This window comes from Petaurus breviceps, unplaced genomic scaffold (assembly GCF_028583685.1).
Source record: "Petaurus breviceps papuanus isolate PSGF00001 unplaced genomic scaffold, PetGlider_PUasm1.0 99, whole genome shotgun sequence".
Lineage (NCBI taxonomy): Eukaryota > Metazoa > Chordata > Mammalia > Diprotodontia > Petauridae > Petaurus > Petaurus breviceps.
This window is the reverse complement of record NW_027187465.1, coordinates 13,105,385-13,128,787: the sequence shown is the minus strand read 5'-3', so window position 1 is coordinate 13,128,787 and position 23,403 is coordinate 13,105,385. Positions and strand designations below refer to the sequence as shown.

General features: G+C 41.9%; 1 protein-coding gene across 1 annotated transcript in view; it reads left to right on the top strand.

Annotated features, from left to right (window-relative positions):
* The first annotated feature begins 5,090 nt into the window (after positions 1-5,090).
* Positions 5,091-23,403, top strand: part of LOC138156187 (serine/arginine repetitive matrix protein 4-like) — a 224,486-nt gene continuing 206,173 nt past the window's right edge. Inside the window, exon 1 of the mRNA XM_069081396.1 lies at positions 5,091-5,644. Coding sequence (XP_068937497.1) covers positions 5,514-5,644 — 131 coding nt within the window. The 5' untranslated portion in view covers positions 5,091-5,513. The remainder of the gene's footprint in view (positions 5,645-23,403) is intronic.

Sequence of the window (23,403 nt, the reverse complement as noted above, 5' to 3'; positions counted from 1 at the left end):
CACACACACACACACACGTTTTTTCTCTGGGGATGGTATCCAGTCTGGCCAGATTATATCAGCCACTTAAACCCTCAGAGCCCTCAATTTCATTATCTGTAAAATGAGGATAACGGTAATACTCTGTGAACTTCACAAGGACAAATTGCAAACCTTCAAGTCCATAGAGCCATGTTGTTATTTTTATGGTTCTTGATACAATTAGCACAGTGTCATCTTAAAATGAGAGCATCTGGGGACCTGACCAAGTAGAAAAGATTCCTCTTCCATTTGGATTCTGCACTGGAAGCCTCCATGAAGGTGACCAATAACTCGGATGAGCACATATCTCCCGGCTTCATGCTTGATATGGATAATCATAAGGTCATTGAGGGGAAAAAAGTTCTGCCTATTGTTACATCTTTTGAAGAATCAAGGCTGATTTTGCGTGGGGGAAAATGTGTTGAAGTTAGGGAGATGTCACAAGAAGGTTTACAGGAGGGAGGAAATGGGTAAATTGCAATCCAGTTATTGGAGAGGATTTCCAGATTGATAAGATCACAGATCCATTTGAGCTTTTGAATCGAATATTGGAAGAGGTGCACTGTAGTGGAAAAAGAAATTGGCCCTGGTGTCACAGAATCTGAGTTCAAATGCTACCTCTGATACTTATCCCCTGGGTAACCTTGGACAAACCATCTAACTTCTCTGGGCCTTCCTTTTCTCATGTATGAAGTGAGGGGATAGGACTAGGTGGTACCAGAGTCCATGTATTGGTTCCAATCTGCATTGGTTCAGGTAATACTCATTTCTATGAGGTCAGTCAAGAAGGATGTATTTTTCCCCTGTTCTGAAGGGGGAAGGCAGGGCAATTGGGATTAAGTGATGTGCCCAAGGTCACACAGCTATTAAGTGTCAAGTGTATGAGGCTGGATTGGAACTCAGGTCCTCCTGACTCCAGAGCCAGTGTTCTATTCACTGCACCACCTAGCTGCCACCAGAAGCATGTATTAAATACCTACTATGTACCAGACACTACAATAAGTAAATATTAGGGTTAACAAAGACCAAAAAAAAAACACTCCATGCTCTTAAGGATCATATGTTCTATCTGGGGAGACAACACATCCCTATACAAAAGTAATGGAGAGCTGAAGCACAGGCAGAGAGACTGAGACTGTGTCCACTTGAGCTAAGAAGCTCATAATAAACACAAAATAGTCAAGTGAGACACAGACAATAGAGCACTAGTCCTGGAGTCAGGAAGACTCATCTTCCTCAGTTCAATTCCAGCCTCAGACACTTACTAGCTGTATGACCTTGGGCAAGTCATTTAACCCCGTTTACCTCAGTTTCCTGATTTGTAAAATGAGCTGGAGAAGGAAATGGTAAACCTCTCCAGTATCTTTGCCAAGAAAACCCCAAACGGGATCATGAAGAGTTGGAAAAGACTAAGTGAGACAGTTTACGTAAAGAGCTTTGCAAACATTAAAGCACCATATAAACACTTATTGTTGATATTGTTATTAATATTATTATTAAGAGATATCTTTAACAGTTGGGGGAAGGGTTGAGAAAAATTTTAATATAGAAGGCTGTGATTGATCTCGATGAGTCTGAAGGAGGTGAGGGGAGAGTACATCCCAGGCATGGACCATGGACTGTCACCTATGGAGAGCACTATTATTATGTCTAGTTTGGTCTGTACTATGGTGAAGAGAAGGGAGTAATGTCACGAGATCACAACTGCATTATTGCAAAAGTGTCATGATAGGAAGTAACATGGAATACAGCACAGACTACAAGATGTGGAGGTAGAAGCACCTGGACAAGTGACTTACCCTCCAGAGCTTTGCTTCCCTCCTTAGTAAAATGACAAGAATATTAGTACCTGCTCCACTCCGTGTTATTGTGAGGACTGAATATAAAATGAATGTAAAAGTCCTTTCTAATACATACATCACCCTACCAAAGTGAACTAGTATTAGCACTATATCTCCGACTTGGAGCTAAAGGGGATTGAAGTTATCACCCATTTCAACCCATGTAACAGATGGGAAAACTGAGACTTAAAAAGTAAAAATGACTTACCAGACTAGGCAGAGACTTAGTGGCAGATCTGGGTCTCTCCTGTCTTCCAGCCTGACGCCTGGGGCACTTTATCACCCAGCCTCAGGGGAACAGTGTATAGGTAGCTGAACCGCGAGGCAAAAAGACTCTAGTTTACCTCCGACTTCAGACACTCACTAGCTGTGTGATACCATCTGCTCCAGTTTCTTCATATGTAAAATGGGGGTAATAATAACGTTTTCTTTCCAGAATTGTTGTGAGGATCAAATCAGCCGAAATTTGTAAGGTGCTTCGAAACCTCAAAGCGATACGTAAATAGTAACTATTGGAATTACCCCCAGGATCTCCATCCCTGTAGAGCGTCAGTATTGATTTTTCTCCCTTAATACTTGTCCTTCCTGCTACTCCCTCTGCCAGTGACTCAGTTCCAACCCTATTTGTCATGACTAATTGTGACTTAAAATATCCCAGGGCACGTGAAGGAGCTCTAGGTGGGTATTTGAGTTAGGCAGCTGCCTGGTGGATTGAAAACGACATCAGCTTTAGAAGGAAGCGAGGGGCCCTCCAGAACAGATTCCAGGACCCACCTGGACCCCTCACCCTCGGGGGAAACAGTCTGGTGCTTCCATGCCCTGAGCAGAGGAGAAGGTGGAAGGAGACAGGTGCAGCGCTCCGCATGTGCCAGAAGGTGTCTCTCCAGAGCGAGAAGAGCCTCTGTCGCCCTGCCGGGCTTGGAAAGCAACGGAGCTGAACTGGTCCGAGGCTGCAGCTCAGTCCCTGAGTTGGAACCACCCTGCTGGTCTGACATGCCCACTGCTTCCCTTGCGGAGTTCCAGAACTGCACCGCGGGCTCCAGGAAACACATACATCCTCCTACGCTCAGATAGATTCAAGTAGGCTCATTTATAAACACACAGAGACGCGCACGCACACCCTTTCTTACAAGTCTATAGAGACACATTCACATGTGTATACACACGTACGTGCTCAAATGCTCCTGAGGAATAACGATGTAAAGGAAGAGGCCCTCGTCTGAGAGTCAAGAAAACCTGGGTCCAAATCCTGACTCTTAAACTTAGTAGCTGTGTGACCTTGGACAAGTGCTCCCCACCCCCACCCCCCAGGTCTGTTTCCTCTTCTGTAAAAGAAGGAGATTGAAGCCTACAGCTGATAATTGCCTTTTCTAAGGTCTCTCCCAGTTCTGACATTACCTTGTCTAATGCTTCTTCTGGCTCTGATGTTACATGTTCTAAGGTCCCCTTAAAGCTGGTATTCCTTTTTCTAAGGCCCCTCCCAACTCTGACATTTTTTGTTCTGAGGGCCCTCCCAGCTCTGACATTCTTTGTTCTAAGGGTCCTCCCATTCCTAAATTCTCAAGTTTTTCTTAATCAAACACTCTCTTTTCTAAGGCCCCTCTCAGCTCTGGTATCCTCTCTTCTAAGGCCCCTCTCAGCTCTGGCATTCTATTTTCTTTATTTCAAAGGTAACGTCCAGCTCTTACATTCTATATTCTAATAGCCTTTCCTACTCTAAATCTGTGATCCTACGATAATAAGGACCATACACACATTCCCAGATTTACACATGTATATATAATTCCAAAAGGATTCCCCTTCCAAAAAAGTTCTCACATTTTCAACATCACTGTCAAGAAAGCCTTGGTAGTTCCCTACTTTGGATGATATAGGGAACTAGGTTTGATGTTACAAAGCTGTATAATATAGCTATCAAAAATGTGTAGTAGGTGCTTTCTCAGTGCTAGACGCTGTGCTAAATTCAAAGGCTCCAAAGAAAATTGTAACAGATCCTGCCCTCGGGGAGCTCACAGTTAAGTTAGGGAAATGGGCTATATTTACATAGAGATAATGAACATTACTAGACAGCCTGCGCTAAACGCCAAATGACAAGTACATACATATGACACAGGAGTTGCTAGTAGGAAGTGATGTCCCGGGAGATTCTTGAAATAGTCCTTCTGGTGGGGAAAGGCACCAGAGGAGAATTTCTGCACCTGATTCAAGTGATTTATTGCTCTGCTGAGCGCTGAGTTCACACCTGCCATTCACATCTCTACTTGACTGGAGGGCGAATCCTAGGGAACAGGAGGTGATGGGGGGAAGGGGGGAGAGGAGGTCACAAGAGCCCCCCCCCCCCAATGCAGTCTTTCCAAGGACGGATTTGTATGAATTCCTGAATTCAAATCTACCTGGAGAGAAGGGGAAAGTAACTTCTCCCCTTGGGTAGCAGGAGAGGGAGGGGTGGGGGGTGAGGGAGAGGCTAAGACGCACCAGCTGCCGACTGCGTTGTAAGACGGAGATATGCGTCCATTTAAATAACTTGCGGTGTCTACTGGACAGATGTAACTCTGAGTCTCTCTGCAGGCAGGAGCCCGAGATGCAGCAGATGGCGAGAAACGGAGTTTGAGAAGTAGCTCCCATAAAAGCGCCCCTCCCAGGTTGGGGGAAATCTTGAGCTCAGGAAAAGTGGGCAGCCCCCTCCAGGCCCCAAGGCTCTGCACAGACCGAGGTTCGGATTAGGGGCTTGGAGCTCGCCAAGGTCCCACCCCGCTCTGCCTCCCCCAATCAAAAAAAAAAAAAAAAGGCTGAGAATGGAGTAGGAACAATATGACTTCTGAGTAGGGTGGGGGAAGGGAGAGAGTAGCTCTGGCCAGTGGGGGGAGTGGGGAGGGAGAGGAGAGGGAGGGGCCGAGGGAAGTGGCGGTGGCCAGGATCAGAGGGCTGCTTGGGAAACTGTACGGGGCTCGGCGATCCCCGAAACTCGACTGCGGTTCTTTGGGGTCAGGACTTTCACTCCACCTCTAGCTCTGGTGACTGGCGCCCGCCCCGCCCCAGTTCCCCTCCCCCGACCTGCGGGCTTTTGTTATGCAGATGGCGGCGGGAGGCAGCTAGGGCTGAGAGGGAAAGGGGTGGGGGGGGGGAGGGCGGGGAGGAGAGACAAGGAGGGAGGGAGGGGGAAAGTGGCTCCCCTACGACCAGCCCCCTCTTCCCACGTCACATCTTGCCGGAGACAAAACAGAAGCGGCGCTCGCACACACTGCACGCACACTCAGACGGCCCCAGAACGGGTGCTCCCGTCTCTGCCCCGCGAAAGCCAGCCTTTCCATCCCCGCCCGAGGGGAGAGGAAAGAGCCAGGAAAGGAGAAGGTGGAAAAGAGGAGAGCCCAACTAGAAAGACAGTCCTCTCTCTACCTCTTTCTTGGCTCCTTGGGAAGCTGAAGCTGCTACACACATACACACACTCACACACACACACACACACACACACTCACACAAGCACACCCCTTGATTTTTCTTTCTTCCCCTGGATATATCAGAGGCTGAGCGAGGCTCCCCGGAGGACCGTGGCTTCTGGGCAGAGGAGCCTCCCCGGAGCGCCCCCATTTGGAACGTACATTTCAGCACTTTGGACAGCGCCCGAGGCTCTGGGGGCCTCTGGGCGGGACCATGGCGAGCGTGCAGCAGGGTGAGAAACAGCTCTTTGAGAAGTTCTGGCAAGGGACCTTCAAAGCCGTGGCCACCCCCCGGCCCGAGAGCATCATCGTCGCCAGTATCACCGCCCGCAAACCCCTCCCAAGGTAATGCTCTCGTCGGCGCGGTGACTCAGGAGACCGGGGCAGGGGCTGGGGAGAATGTAGGCTGATACTCCCTTCTCCTAGTCAGCTCTCTGTGTCTCCCTGAGGAGCACCGGAGCTAATTGGTTATAGGACCCTGGAAAGGCACAGATAACCCTTCAGAGGAATTATTCTAGCGATAGTGTTCTCAATAATAATATCACTTCCTCTGGATCGACGAATGGTGTCGTGAAAGTCCAAGAAAGAAATTTCTCGCATGGCTCAGAAAAAACTTTTCCTCCCCTTCCGTTCAGAATGTCTTGGCTAAGGGTGTGGGGAGATGAGAGGAGAAGAAAGCTTTGTTGGGTGGCGATGGCAGGGGAATGGGGAGAAAATGGAGAACAAGTGATAGGAAGACCAGAGCTTGTAAGTGTTTTATAGTCAACTCAGTAACAGCTGAGCCCTGGGCTATTTGACAAAAATACCATATGCTGGTCTGTGAATGTACTGATATAGCATGCCGGCCCTTTGTACCTGCTGTTCAACTCTCTTCTCCAGTGTTCAACCTAGGTCTGATAGCTTCCTGAAGTAGGGTGCTGGTGCTGGTGTGTGTTGGGGTTATTCACCATAGTGCTCCTTCGAGACTTTCATCTGATTTGCCTTCAGTGAACAAACCCAGTTCTGAACTGAGAAAGGAGGGAGACTCCCTGGAGGAGGGACCAAAAAAAAAAAAAAAGGTGGTGAGAAAATGGGAAGGGGTATAACAAGAGAAAAGGAGAAAGATGAGGAGCAATGCGAAGGGAAAATGTGAAAATCAGGCTCAGAGAAGGTGTAGAATTTAGAGTCTAAGAAATTTATATTGCGTAAACTGATAGGTCAGTCCAGAAGGGTTTGAGCAAAATGAATAAGGAGTCGCCCAGGATCAGGTCAAAGGAAGCAAATCTGCTAGCATCAGATGGGTGGCTGGGCAGGGAGGAGAGAGAGAGGTAGAAGAGGACTTTGCATTTGGATTGATGAATTCTGGCAGGTTTCATTCCTGAGCAGATTGAAAACATGTCTCAGAAAGTGGCTCAGACATACACCCTGTTCTGGTGTAACCCAACCCAAACTTTCATGGGGAGGGGGTGCCACACTGGTAGGACCCAACCTGGCACCAAGTAAGTTTCCCATTTTGTGGTTTTACAAAATGTCCAGGTATCCTGGATCTCCAGAGAAGTGGGTGCCCTAAGAGGCAACGGGCAGAATTGAAATGTAATGGACCAGCTGGGCGTATCGCCCTGAGAGCTTTGTCATCAGCAGAGCCGGCATTTTTGGGATGCACAGAGGGGAGGAGGCTTCCACAGGCACAAGCAGGAGAATTGGAAACAATTGCCCAAAACATTATAAAAAGCAAATGCTCCACAGCTTAAAATGAGGAGCTTTGTGGAGGGTTTTTGACGTCAGGATTTTCATCTGCCTGGGCTGCTGCCATTAACCCCACTGTTGGAGAACACAAAATAATGGCAAAGAAGGCACAGCTTTCAGCCAAAGAAAGTGCCCTTGTAGAATGGACTATATATAATTACACAGCAAATTGGCACTGTGGAAATACTCCTAAGCCTCCTTCTTGTTATCAGGAAGCCAAGGAGAGGGAGACAGTTTACTGGAGATGTTTTAATTTCAAACAGAATGTCTAATTTCAGCTTTACTTTGCCCATCAGAGTGGTACTTTCATGCTGTTTTGATGGTCTGGTCCCCAGTCTTTGCAGCTAGCTCTGAATGTTTCAGAGCCCTCACTCCTTTTGCATCTTTGACCCAACCTCAGTTTTATTCTGCCAGAAAATTCCATGTTAATCCCTGGACCTCTCTGGGTTCTTGTAGATCTTGTAGGCCTTTGGACCCAGTGGTGGCTGAGGTTAAGATCTGAGGCCACATCCACTGATTAATCTATCTCCAGGATTATACTCTTCAAAGCTGCTGAGACGGGCATGATTTGTCTTTCTCTCATTCTCACATATGTTTGCCCTTTATTGCTTTTTGCTTTAGCCTGGGGTGAAAACGAGGGAGAGGAGAGCATTTGTATTAATGCCAAGGGGAAAAAAAGAATTCTAAGGAATAACTGATTTTGAAATGACCATCTCTGTTTTTCACTCTCCACTGCTTACAAAACCTCAATCACTCCCATTCCCAAACCAGCCAGTGGCAAGCAGACATCTACATGCTGAGGTCAATTTCCACCACCTTTTTATAGCAGATGATAAGACTTCTAGCATCAGGAGGGAATTATCCTTTCTACACAGAATAGAAAAATAAGGGAAAGCATAAAATCAAGGTTCTAAACCATGATCCCAGTTGCTTCCCATTGAGGCAATTTGGGGTCTCAGTCTCATAAGGAGCATGGCTAAGGTTTGTGAGCTGAGCACAGACCAAAGACAGCAGACTTCTGTGCAAATATGATTCCATTGGAGGGTTGGGGACAGAGAACTATGAACAGCTAATCTAAGTGCCATACTCAGAATTTTTGTTTTTAGATGCTAACCATCCTCCACATTATCTAAACTTTCAAAAAAAAAGTCTCCCTAGATAACCTAGTGCCCTCATATACTTTCTCAGAAGTCTCCATGCCTGGAATGAAGTTGTGCTTTCACTTTCAGAACCATTATTTAGAATACTTAACTTCTAGATTCCTAGAACTTAGCACAGTACCTTGCACATAGTAGGTATGTAATAGAGACTTGTTAAATTGAAAAGAATGAGATGGAATTAAGTTTTCCTTCTAGTCTCAGTCCTAGATGCCACCTCCCCTATGAAGTCTTTTATGATTCTCTAGGCAGAAATTATTTTCTCTGTCCTCAAATTTCCTGAAAGATCCTTCTCTGGATTCTTCCTTTACTGTTATCATGCCCTATTGTGTGGTCTATTATCTCTGTACATTGCCAATAACACAAAGTTAAGCATTTGGTTTGGTACTAAGCAAATCAATAAGAGGATACATTCACCTGTCCATATGCATATGTCTAAGATTCTTTATGCACATGACATATAATAATCCTATAATCAACCCCCTCATTGTGGACATAATCCAAGAAGGCATACCAGTTATAATATATTTCAAACTCATCCAACAGCAGTCAAAGGTCATATTTAAATGCTGAAGCAAATAGCTTGGTGTCATTCATTTTAGAAAATTTCCCCAATTCCTGGGTTCTCCCAAATGTATATTTCCTCCCCCCAACTGATGAATACAATGAGTATTTTAGAGTCAAATCTCCCCCAATACACACATGAAGGATGAACACAGCATGCAGAAATAATGATCTGACAGCAATGTTCCACTTCCTACTTGGTAAATATTCTTGATTTTTAGTGTGTGCTATAGCGAAGCTTGTGAAGAATTACCTAGATTTACTAATGGAACCCATCAGGTATTTATCAAGCTTTGGGGAGCGGGTTGGGTACATGGGAGGCTTTTAAAATTTAAGTAAGTTGTAAACTTCTTGTTTATTGAGTTTTAAGGGGCAACGTATTTATCACCTCCTCATCTCTTCCCCTAAACTATCATATAGACTGTAAGCTCCTTGATGACAGGGGCTGTTTAACTTTTTTGTCTTGAATAGTGTCTGGTACATAGTTGGTGTTTAATAAATACTTGTTGATTGATTGCTCACCTGGTAGCCAATCTTGTTCTCCCACTGATGCTGTATAGCTATGCATTTTAGAATACTCCAGTCTTTGAAGGATCAAAGGTGTGGGTAATCCAAAGGGCAATGTAAAGATTCATGGCATGTGAAAACTGGATGCAGTATTTTTTCATTGATGGCCCAAAGATAGAGAACTGGTATAATGGATTTTATTGAGAAAATGTATTCCTCAAAATAAGAGGAGCCAGTTAAGTAGCTAGATCAAAAGATAAGGGTTAGAATTCTTCATTGTTATTCATTAAATATAAAGACACCTAGAGAAATAGTTAATAGATCCTCTAGGGAAGACTTATGTCAGAACATGGACAAGAGTCATCCATGAGAAGTCATGGGTAGGTTATAAAATATATTGATGGGGGAACACCCATTGATGATCCATTGATAATAAAGTATAAATAAATTCCTGGAGAACAGAACCTCATTCATATAATCTCATGGTCCATCCACACAAACCTCACTATTCTATATCACTTGGAAGAATACCATTAGGAATTAGCAAAAGATTCAAATTTAAAAAATATATATAATGTGAGTATATTACTTTCTAGTACATGCAATAACTGAATGACTCCTTAAGGAAAACATTAAAATGTATTTGAAATTAGCATATCAATTATCAGTAAATGAGGGATTCCAATGTGCTCTCAAACTGTTCTCTTAAGTAGAAAAACATTCCTTTTACAATTTCCATTTTTTCCCCTCATGCTATTAATTTTCTTAGCAAATAATTTCTTTGTAGGATGGTATCAAAGCAGACTTAATACCTGTTTGGATTCTGTTAAATTCTATATTATCTTTCATTCTAAATCCTAATTCAGATTTTTACATTTCTACATTACATAAAGAAAGGATGAGTAGGTCATAAGGGCAGAAAAAAATTATTTCCAACCCTGTTAATGCCAGATTGTGCCTTCATGCCAACACAGTAGTTAGCACATCTATGCTTAATATATTCTCAGAGGCAAGATGAAGGTCTACTTGGATAAGGTCTCTTGACAGTCAGCCTGTGGTTAAGACCCAACCTGCCCTGAGTAATGGATAGCTCTGGCTCTGAAGACTGATGGGTGGTTTTTGTTTTCCCCCTTGGGGAAAAGGATTGGTATCATCTGTGTCCAATATCTCCCTTTCTGAAGTGTGAATTTGCTAGATAGAAAGAGGGAAAAATCAGTGTATGGTCATTTAAGATTCCTTATTACCTTTGAGTATCTGGGAGCTAGGAGCATGGTAAATTTTCAGGGAAAAGTCTACTAATGTGAGGGGTGGCTAGGTGGCACAGTGAATAGAGCACCAACTCTGGAGTCAGGAGGACCTGAGTTCAAATCTGGCTTCAGACATTTGACACAATTACTAGCCATGCGCCTTTGGGCAAGTCACTTAACCCCAATTGCCCTCCAAAAAGAAAACAAAGTATGCAAATATGAAAGGAAAAAGAGAGGAAGGAGAGGAGAGAAGAGAGGAAAGGGAAATTAACACAAATAGGAACCAAATGAACCCTCTCCCTAAATCTCCCACATATTTGACATTTTGATCAAGGCAAATGAAAAGATTCCAAAATTCTGCAAATAAATTTAACTTCTCCCACTGTCAGAATGTGGTATTAATCTCAGAGACCTTGAAATATAGACAAACTAATCTCTCTGGGATGATCTAAGTTGAAACTTGAATGGGGATAGGAAGAGTAACTCCAGACCAGATGATCCTTCTTGGACCTACAATTCTAAATAAGCTTCCCTGTCTTTACTCCTGGAAAAAAAAAAAGCCTACAAAATCCCCAATCCAAACAATCCCACAATCCCCAAACACAGCCTTATTTCCCAGGAAGATGAGGGTTGGAGTTATGAGTTTTATACTCTTGTTTGCTAGCAGGGAAGAAATGTTAAGAGTTATGAGTCATGAGTGACTAGAATTTTCTTTTCCGGCACTAAAGTATTAACTGTAGCCTCACAAAATATCTCTGGACCTCAGTTTCCTTCACTGGTTAGAAAAAACCAATGATCTCTAAACTCCCTTCTAGCTAGAAAGTTTTATTCCATCCTCTCCTATTCTAAAGTCTATTCTATTCCATAATATGCTATTCTGTTGATATTCTATAATGTTTTAGTCTAACCTAGTCTGGTCTACAGTATTAGGGAGTCATTCAGGTTTAGAGTAAAGAGCTCTATTTTGGAGATGGAGAATATAAGTTAAAATTTCAGCTCTACCAGTCACTAACTCTGTGACTTTGGACCTGTGGGCTTCTACATGAGTAAAATTCGGGAATTTCAGAGATCCCTTTTCACTCTGATAGTGGGTTATCCTAATGGAACTCAAAATATGTTCCTCTCTTGAAGGCCCAACAGAACTTCTGAATGGAAGACAGAGTGCAACATTGAAGTCAAAAGTCCTGGATTTAAATCCCACCTTTGAGGCTTGCTACATGTGTGATCTTAGACAAGCTAATTCACCTTTCTGGAATCCAGCTTTGTCATTGGTAGAATTAGGAGGTAAGACTAGACAGCCTCAGAGGTCACTCTCAAACTCTCCATCTATAATTATATGAGCATGATGGAGAAAAAACAAACTACATGGACTAGAGATTCATAGTTTTACATATAAAACTCCTTTTTGGTTCTGCTGTGTATATGGAAAGGTTCTTTTCTGTTTACATTCATTGAATTATGAGTTTTTAAAAGTTTTTTTTAAAATTTAGAAAGAAAAATAATTGAGGAAAATAGAAATTTTAAGAAAAGATAAAAAGGCACAACAGAATGGCAAAGAGGGACCACCCAATCAGGTCTTCTTGGCATCAAGTCTGGTGCTACTCATCTCTCCCATAATCTCATCATCATTGTTGTTACCATCACTGCCACCATCTTCCCAATAATTATAGCGAACATTTATAGAAAGCCTATTGGGTGCCGGGAACTATGCTAAATTCTTTACAAATATTATCTCACTTCATCCTTACAACCTTGACAGCAGGTACTATTATTATCTTCATTTTACCGATGAGAAAACTAAGGCAAAGTGCAGTTAGTTACTTGTCCTGAGTCACACAGCTAGTATGCATCTGTGGCTAGGTTTGAACTCGTCTCCTTGACTCCAGACCCACTCTATCTGCCTTGATTCCCGGTGGAATTAGAGGTGTGAGCCCCACCCTGGATGCAGCAGAAACATGTAAGATATAGCTGACCCACTTAGGAACAACCTAGGAAAAACTAACGTTAAAAAAAGAGCAGGTGCTGAATTTAGCTCTGTGCTGGGAATCACAGAGAATGTCAGAGTTTGAAGACACTTACACAAGCCAGCCATCCCAATCCATACCTGATCAGTAGCCCTGACAAGTGGTCATCCAGCTTTTGCTGCGGGAGCACCATCGATGGGGATGCGGCCCCTCCCAGGTTGGAATAGGACTAATTATTTGAAAGGTTTTCCTGACATTGGATAGAATTTTGCCTTTCTGCAACTTTGAGCTACTGTTGCTTGTTCTGCCCACTGGGGCCAAGCCTAACAAGCATAATTCTGCTTGCACAAGACAACCTTTCAAATACTTGAAGATAGATACCATGTTCCCCATACATGTTCTCTTCTTCAGGCCAGACATCTCTGGCTCCTTCAACCAATCATTATATGGTGTGATCTTGAGACCCTTCATCATTCTGTTTGCTCTCCTTTGGACCCTTTCAAGGATTAAAACATCAGTCCATCAACAACTGCTTCGTAAGTGCTATATATTAGGCACTGAAGATCCAGAAACAAGAAGTAAAAGTTCTTTCCCTCAAAGAGCTTATAATCTAGCCAAACAAGAGACATCTACATACAAAGAGATGTATTATATATGTATATATAATTATATTATTATTATAGTATTATATGAAATTATATAATATTATGAGCATCTAGGTGGCACCACAGAGCATTGGACCTGAAGTCGAGAAGATTCATCTTCCTGAGTTCAAATCTGGCCTCAGACATTTACTAACTGTATGACCCTGGGCAAGTCACTTCATTCACTGCTTGCCTCAATACCTTCATCTGTAAAATAATCCAGAGAAGGAAATAGCAAACGACTCCAGTATCTCTGCCAAAAAACACTCCAAATGGAGTCACCAAGGCTAAGACTTAACTGAAAAACAACTGAACAATAAATAGAATGTTATAGATAGTATTATATGTAATCACATGCCAATATATTTATATATGTTCATATATATGAATACATATGAAACATTTTGTGTATAGATATATGTATATGTGGGTGAATATACACATAAATATATACATACATATATACACATGCATGTACACACACATACGTGAAATGTGATTGTAAAAATGAACATTTCTTATGCTGACAAGAGGACTTGAAGACAACAGTGAGCTGCCTTTGATCACTACTAGGAGCTTACAACCTCACTGGGGAGATAACATGTAGCTACAAAGGTAATTATAAAGCATATGGAAAATAAATATGGGGCAAATGGAGAAATGAACATTAGAATGAAACTTTCTCATCCTGACAATAAGACCATGGAACTCTTGCAGCACAATGTGCAAAGACTAGTTGTTGTTGTTCAGTCATTTTCACTCATGTCCAACTCTCCGTGATCCCATTTGGGGTTTTCTTGGCAGAGATACTGGAGTGGTTTACCATTTCCTTCTCCAACTTATTTTACAGTTGGGGAAACTGAGGCAAACAGGGAGAAATGACTTGCCCCAGGTAACATAGCTAATAAGTGTGTGAGCCAAGATTTGAACGCAGGTCTTCCTGACTCCAGAACCAGTGCTCTATCCACTTTGCAATCTAGCTGATCCTCAAAGACCAGAACATTCTACTAACTGTGGAAGAGGGAATCCCACTTAGTTAACAGAGTAACTGCTTGAAAGACAAATTTGGTCTACTGGACCCCATAGACTTCATCTTTCTGCTAAGAGGTTTCAGGTGAGGAATACAAATCTTTGAACTCTCAAAACATTGCGCCCCATAGAATATGAAAGTGAAATCTCTTGACAGAAATACAGATAATAGTAATGTCAGAGTTCTAGGAGATGTGGTTTTTATTTTTCTGCATTTTTGGAGGGGCTAAGGTAGGGCAGTTGGGATTAAGTGACTTGCCCAAAGTCACAGAGTTAGTAAGTGTTAAGTGTCTGAGGCCAGATTTGAACTCAGGTCCTCCTGACTCCAGGGCCCGGAACTCTATTCACTGTACCACTTAGCTACTCCTCTAGTAGATGTTTTTTGTTGGACTTTGAATTAGGGTATCACTGTTATTTTGAAAAAAGGTGTGGAAAAGATTTTTTTTTAAAGCAATGGGGGTTAAGTAACTTGTTCAAGGTTACACGGCCAGTTATTTCTGGGTGTGGTGCTAAGTGTCTGAGCCCAGATTCGATCCCCAGGTCATCCCAACACTGGAGCCAGTGCTCTTACTCGCTGTGCTACCTGGCCGCCCCTGGAAAAGATTTTTTACTCATGGGCTAGTCACATTTCCTCTCTGGATCTCAGTTTCTCTCATCTGTAAAATAAGGGGATTGTACTAGATTGTATCTGAGGTCCCTTCCGTCTTTAAATCCATGATCCTAAGAACCTATCCCAATAGATCACTCTAATATACTTGGCTGGCAGCGACTTTATTTTTGTTATTATTATTAGACTTCTTTTTAACTTCTTGATATTGTTTGTCCCTTCACTTCCGTATCATTTCTCCTTTACCCAGTGAATTCTCCTATATAACAAAGAATAATAAAATTTAAAAAGCAGCCCCAGGAAAACCAGCCAAGATGTCAGTCATATGTAACGTGCTATACTTAATGCTTACCTACTTTTAAGCCAAGGGCCAAGGTAATGGTCTTTTAGGTCCCCATGGTTCCCCCTTCAGTTCCTTTAGAGAGTTTAAATTGAATCAAAAGGTAAAAAAGAATCATAATTGCTCTGAACTCCCCGTTAGGAAAATTTCTAACATTTAGCCAGAAGTTTGGCTCTCTGCCTTAATTGGCATTTTATATTTAGCTCTAGGCAACTCCTGGCTTCTATGTGGTGGAGGAAAAATACAAGTTACCAGAAATGTTTGAGTTACAAGCAGAGTCTTTTGTTAAGCAGGTACCATGATGGGGAACACACATTCCTTTGGAACCTCTCTCAGTCTTTGAGGAGGTAGGTAAATTTAGTGTCATCAGCCCAACATTTCTTCTTTGAAATGTCTGTAGGTCCAATGGCTGTCTTCAATATCTTCTTTATCTTCCATAGTTCACTCCTACCTTCTCATTTCCTTTTCTTGGTGACCCCTTAGCTGCTAATTCTCTCTGGCTCAGATCTGGATGTCTCTATGCATTCCTCTTTTCTGCTAGACTCTTGAAATTTCTCTGGTTCTAAACTGGATCCTGCTTTTATGTAAACCTTTCAGGGTATGACCAAGCTGCTCCCCACATCCATCTACATATAATTGGAGAAAACTTCCTAATTAACTCTAATTGGTTGATTCAATCAAGAAGCATTCTTACCTAACAAAGGTTACTACTTTCAAGTAGGGTGACATAATCAGCAGTCAATGGACCCTCATCCTTATATAATTATTAAAGTATATGCATATTCTTCATCCATAGTCCCCCAACTCTGCAGAGAGTGGAGCAAAGTATTTTTCTTTACTCTTCTCTGGGATTGAGACTACACTTTAATTATGCAGAATTCAGTTTCAAGTTTTATTCTTGTATTTATATTGTTGCAGCCCATGTGAATTTTTTTGTTTGTTCTAATACTGTTTCTTTCTGTATCAGTTCACGTAGATCTTCCAATGTTTCTCTTAATTCTTCATATGATTATTCTAACTGCAGAGTGATACTCTATTACATTTGTGCCCCACAATTTGTTCAACCATTAACCAATTAAATGATATCTATTTTGTCTCCAATTCTTTGCTACCACAAAACTGCTTCTCTGAATATTTTGCTGTATATGGGACCTTTTGTCCTGCCTTTGAGATCTTTGGGGTATATGTCTAGCAATGGGACATATGAGTCAACCTGTTGGGTCATTTTTCAGTCACGTCTGACTCTTCTCAGCCCCATTTGGGATTTGTTTGGCCAAGATGCTAGAGTGGCTTGCCATTTTCTTCTCCATCCCATTTTGCATTTGAGAAAACCAAGACAAACAAGGTTAAGTGACTTGCCCAGGGTCATCCAGCTAGTAAGTGTCTGATGCCAGGTTTGAAGTAAAAAAAAATAATTCTTCCTGACTCTGGACCTGGCTCTCTGTCCACTGTACTACCTAGCTTCCCATATGGGTCAAAAAGTATGGATAAATTAGTCCTTCCCCCTTTCTATTATAATTCCAAATTACTTTTGAGAATCATTGGACCAATTCATGGCACCATCAACAGTAAATTCTGTCCTATCTTTCCACAATCTCTCCAACATGAATTATCTCCATCTTTTGTCATCTTTGCCAATTTCTTGGGTATGAAATTTAACCTTAGAATTGTTTTGATTTGTACTTCTCTGTTATTTATGACTCAGAGCATTCTTTCATATGATGAAAGAACAACTCATTTTTATGGCACTTTAGGATTTATAGTAGCTCTTCTGTCCAACCATATGAGATCAAGAAGCAACATGGCACATGTAGCCCACCACAGAAGTAAGAAGACTTGTATTCAAATCCCATCTCTGATGCAAACCAGGTCAGTGACACTGGACCAACTGTCCAAGCTCCCAGTGCCCCAAGAACTTCTCTTAGACTTTAAGTTGTAGAACACGTGCCAATTCCCACTGGTAGAACATTGAGTTTGTTCATTGGAAAGCCCTTACTCTAATAAAATAATAGATCCATTAGATGGTAAGTTCCTGAAGGGAAGTGACTACATTTTGCCTTTCACTGTATCATCAGTACTTGACACAGTGTGGTTGTTAAAGTTTTTTTAATTGTGTCCAGCTCCCCAAGACCCCACTTGGGGTTTTCTTGGCAGAGATATTGGAGTGGTTTGTCATTTCCTTCTACAGCTCATTTTCCAGATTAGGAAACTGAGACAAACAGAATGAAATAACTTGCCCAGGGTCACACAGCTAGGAAACATCTGAAGCCAGATTTGAACTCATGAAGATGAATCTTTCTGATTCCAAGTCCAGTGCTCTATCCACCTAGGTTACCCTCTTACCATAGTGTCTGGTACATAGTATTTTCTTAATTAATGTTTATTAACATTTATATAATTTTATATTTATTATTATATATATTATATATAATTATATATAATTAACATTTATATAATTATATAAAAAATAAAACATATTATGTAACAGACTGATGCTCACCAACCACCAAAAACCTCATGGGACAAGTACTGTAGTTATGATAACCCTTATTTTACAAATGGAGAAACTGAACCCCAGAACCTTGAATTGACTTAGGACTGTAGGACCATAGATGAAGAGTTTGGAAGGGATCATGGAATTCAGCTTATTCAATCACATCTTTTTTTTACTGAAGAGGAAACTGAGACTTTGGTGGTTTCTTAAACTTACTCATGGTCAGAAAGCTAGTACACTTCAGTGACTTCATAGTATCTCTAGGATATAACACTAACTCCTCTTGTGGGCATTTAAAACCCTTCACAATCTGATTCCAACCTGTCTTTCTGGAATGATTTTGTATTGCTCACTATGTATTCCATCGAAACTTATGTATTGTGGGGCATTGAGGCAGTGCAGTAGATAAAACCCAGGCCCTGGAGTCAGGAGGACCTGAGCTCAAATCTGGCTTAAGTTGCTTAGTAGATGACCCTGCACAAGTCACTTAACCCTGATTGCTTAAAACTAAACCAAAAAACAAAATTTACATATTGCTTTACCCCATGGACAAGACCAGAACTCTGTGCTTTTGCCCAGGTACAAGGTGTTCCCTATCTGGAATACCCTCCCTCCTTTCCCTCTTGGTATTGTCAACTCCTTTCAGGCATCAGCCCATGTCACCTCCTACAGGAAGTCTTCTGGTCCCCCACCAAGTTGTTAGGTACCTTCCCTGCCCCACAAATTAAGTTTGAATTTATTCTGAGTATCTTGTAATTATTTGCCTGCCTGTCTATCATAGGATAGTAAAGCTTAGAGGTAGAAGGGACGTCAGGGTCCTCCCAACCTCCTAATTTTACAAGTGATGGGATTCAGAGAGATGGTGATTGCTTTCCCTTTTAGGAGATGATAAACTCCTTGAAGGTAACACTGTCTTCTTTTCTCTTTGTGGTCTCAGTACCTAACAGAGTGCCTGGCACAAAACAGAAGATTACAAAATTGCTCATTGAATTCAATGTCACAGCAGAGATTTGAACTTATGCTTTCTGATTCCAAGTCTGGAAATCCCTTCACTGCTCCACATAGAATACCTTATTTGAGTGAAATATTTGACAATTTCCAAAGCATGTTCCCATAGTAAACTAATAATGAATTCACTGAAGTTCAAAGATGGAACAAAACTTATAATTACTAGTAATAGCTAGCATTTATTCAGCATTTTAAGGTGTTTGAAGTGCTTTATGAACATCTCACTTTATCCTCACAAAGACCCTGGGAGGTAGGTGGTACTATTATCTTTATTTTACAAATGAGGAAACTGAATAACGCTACATTAAGTGACTTGCCCAGGGTCACACAACAAATAAGTATGTGAGGTGGGATTTGAACTCAGGTCTTCCCAATTCCAAGTGCAACACTTTATCCACCGTACCACCATGACCTTCTATTATGCCTCCTTTGCAAATATCTCAGGTTATCTTACTTATCTTTGCAATTGCCATGGAGTGTAGGTTCATGGCAAGTCATGGTGCTATGTCAAAAGCCCCATATTTGGAATTAAGGAAGAGGTTTGGGATACTGGTCTTGCTGCTTGCCACTGGGCTGAACTTGGATGGGTGACTTCATCTGTGTTGAACTAACCTTTTCTGTGTCCTGGACCCTTTTTGCAGTCTAGTGAAGCTTACAGATCCTTTCTCAGTAAAACGCTTTTAAATGCATGAAACAAAATTCACAAAATTACAAAGGAAATGAATGATTTTGAAATAGTTACTAAAATACTTCTCCTCAAAACACCAAGACCTAGATAATATCTAAAGTTTTCCTCTTCTAAACTTTAATCTTTCATCACTGCTCAGAACTTGACAGGTTCTCATAACCAGAGTCACTCTCTAAAGAAGTTGAAAAGGTTTAACCTAACGGTTTACACCTTGACTGGGACATAGTAAATACTGGACATGGTCAAGTGGGAAAAAGATCCTGACCTTGAAGGTTAAGAGAGATGGTTTCTCCTCCAGGCAATGGAACTAACTCACTGTACCACCTCAAGAGTCACCTAATCTCCCTGGGGCTTAGTTAATCAACTGTAAAGTCAGGCTCAAAGAGATAGTTTTTCAAATCCCATGGAGATGTTGGGAGGATTCCCATGAGACAGCAAATAGGAGGGTTTCTTGAGGAAGAAATGTAACGGGTGATAATGAATATAAATAAAGAAGAATATAGCCCATGATGCATATTCATTCATTCATCCATCCATCCTTCCATTCAAGAAGCATATATTAAGTGACTGTTTTGTGCAAAGACCTCTTTTTGGTGACCCAATGCATAGAATATTGAACTTGGAATTGGGAAAATCTGAGTTCAAATCCTGTTTCAGATACTAGCTGGTGACTTTGGGTAAGTCACAGCCTCCATCTGCCTCAATTACCTCATATGTAAAATATGCACAACAATGGCGCCTTTCAGTGATGTCCAAATGATATATTTAAAACAATTTGCAAATCTTAAAGTGGTGTATAAATTCTAGAAATAGTAATAGTTTTAGTAACAGTAGTAGTAGTGGTGATGGCAGTGGTGGTAGTGGTAGCTATTGTTGCTGTTGCTGTTAGACCGTGGGGATATGATACAATCTCTATCCTTAATTAATTTACAGTTTAAAGGGAGAACTGCATCATCCCTTTGCCCGGATACCAAAGCAGGTTAAGCTTTCACCAAAGTCATATAGCTGGAAGGCCATCTACTCCACCCTCCTCATTTTACAGAGAAGGAAACTGAGGCCCAGAATTGAAGTACTTTGTGCAGATATCCAGGTGGTATGTGGGAATCAAGATCTGAACTCAAGTCCTTTGCTGCAGCCTGTTGTCTCTACTGCACAACACAGGCTCTGCAGAGAATATTCCACTTCAGGTTTACAGTCAGCTCTAAGGAAGGGGAGATGTGGTAAGGATCAGTATTTTTGCCAAGAAATAGGGTCATGAAGAGTCAGGCATCACTGAAATGATTCAATAAAACAAAGTCTTCCTTCAGGCTCTAAATCTCCAATGCTATGATTCTAAGCCATTTGATATGGCTTATCTTGCCTCAGTTTCTTCACCTGTAAAATGAAGTGGTTGGACTCATGGCTTCAATGGCTCCTTCCACCTATACATTTATGATCCTATGACATTTGGGGGCTTGGTTGCCTGAGGGAAATAAGCTGGAGAGCATGGTTTCTCCTTGAACTCCTCTATCCCTTTGCCACTCTCTCTGCTTCAGAAGGGTATATTCTCACTGCAGAAGTCCTCCCACCTTCAGGGGAAAGTGCCCATGTTGGTCAGCAACTCTGCACGCCACCCCCATGTCTTCATGCCTAGAGCTCAGAGGTCTCCATCAAGGCTGACTTTGAACAGACAGCATCAGTAAAACCAGATGGAGAAGCCCGGTTTGTTACGGACAAGCATGAAATTGACAATCTCTCTGATTGCGATCAATCAGATTAGGAAATTGAAAAAGACACTGTTTAGACTTCCAAATAGCAGAGGCAAATCTTGTTTCCACGGAGAAGAGGTTTTGGTATAACTCATATTCATGCATGAAAGCTGAGATGTCCATCCCCCTCTCCCCACTTCCTTTCAGTTTAGCTGAGCTTCAGCCGAGCTACACACACACACACACACACACACACACACACACACACACTACTGCTAATAGGAGATCTCTCTGAAGGATCTTGTATATGCCAGAGCCTAAGTGCAGGAGCTCCCGTGAAATAAAACACCAAATTAAGATGTCACCCAGACAAAGCCCATCGAAATACAGGAACAATGCTGAACCCTAAAATAGTCATTAAGTAATTCACATCTACATGTCTCTTTTCAAAACAAATATTAAGAGACTTTGGACTAAAATGCTCATCACTGGGAGATCTCCCTGCCCAATGATTCCCAGGGCTCACCTCCCAGTGACAGATTCCCTAAGGATTATTCAAAGGGATCCTTCTCTAACTTTTTTAAATATTAATTCAGGGGAATGAGTTATTATTTTTTCTCTTAATGGTAAACAGTCAATTAGGAAGGAAGAAGGCACCTGTTGAAGGTGTGGAATCTGAAACAGTCTTGTGTATTCAAAATGGAGTTCAGATAATCTTAGAGTATGTCACAGAGCAGTAAAGGTCTCTAAATATCCATACAATTCACTCATTTTACCCCTTTCAATAAACTTCTATGGCTCCCTATTACCTCTAGGAACAAATAGAAACAACTTCTATTTGTCATTTTAATCTTTTCACAACTTGATTCCAGCCTACCTTTCTAGTCTTATTGCCTCGATCTTCTCCCCTTCTCCCCCTTGAACTTTATGGTGCATTCAATTTTTACTGTATCTCATCTAAGGCTTCCTTGGTCTCTGGGTATACTCTCCACCACCCCCACCAACCTCCCATCTCTTAGAATCACCAGTTTTCTTCAAGACTCAGCTCATCACCTTCCACATAGAACATTTCTGAATTGTCACAGCTGCTGATGCCCTGCCTCTCCCTCAAATCACTTTGTATCCATTTTATACTAAACTATATACATACATGCGTCCTCTGATAGGATTTAAGGGTGGAGAATATTTTCCTTTTGTCTTTTAATACTCCTCCTGGCTCATAGTAGGTATTTGTTGATTAAGTTGCAGAAGAAACACTTTAGAAGTGAAGTCATGGGGCGGCCAGGTAGCACAGCAAGTAAGAGCACTGGCTCCAGTGTTGAGAAGACCTGGAGATCGAATCCCAGGCTCAGACACTTAGCACCCACCCAGAAACACCTGGCCATGTAACCTTGAGCAAGTTACTTAACCCCAATTGCTTAGGGGCGGCCAGGTGGCTCAGCGAGTAAGAGCACCAGCTCCAGTGTCAGGATGACCTGGATCAAATCCGGGCTCAGATACTCAGCACCACACCCAGAAATAACTGGCCATGTAACCTTGAGCAAGTTAGTTAACCCCAATTGTTTAAAAAAAAAGAAGTGAAGTCATTCCCTCAAAGTCACATAGTGAGGGGAAGAGCTAGGATTTGCACCCACATACTCTGGGTCCAAGTCCTACTTTTTCCCCTTACACTACCCTTCAAAGCTCAGAGATACTTTAATCCAGGAGTTCTTAACTTTGTGTGTGTGTTATGGATCCCTTTAATAATCTGGTGAAAGATATGAACCCCCTTTTAAAATAATTTTAAATGCATAAAATAAATCTGTAAGTTTACAAAAGAAACCAATTATTTTGAAATAAATTATCAAAATATATATTAAAAAACCAAGTTCATGGACTCCAAGTTAAGAACTCTAGAATCTCCTTATTTGACAGCTAGAGCAACCAAAGTCGAGAAAGAATCACTTGCCCAGGAGGCACCTAGAAATTCATTGGAAAAGCAAGACTTTGGACTCAGGCTGTGCTAGTCCAGGCAGCTGCCCTTTTCATGATGCCAATATTGCCCCTTTTGTCCAGTACCTCTCTTGCAAGGTGATTTGCAGACTCCACCATGGGTCTGACATCACCCCTCTGGTCTACTTTGTTCTTGTATCAACAGGTACAAGATGCATGGCGAGACACTCAGTGCTGACTTCTGGGGTTTCCTATATCATATACCTTGAAAGGCAGGTGGCCTGGGCCCAGGGAACAAGAGAGACTCTGTGGGGCGTCCATCTCTATAACTGTGCCCAGCAGGTGATACGTTTTTGCTGCTTCAAGAGTCAGGTTTCAGGGAGTACAGCCAGCTAGCATCATTTATCAGACCAGCTGCCCATCGTCTCAACTTCTTGGGTCCCAGTTTGAGTTAGTGACTGGTCCTGGCTCCCCAGAGAGTGTCAAGGAAGCAAAAGAGGCAGGGATTTT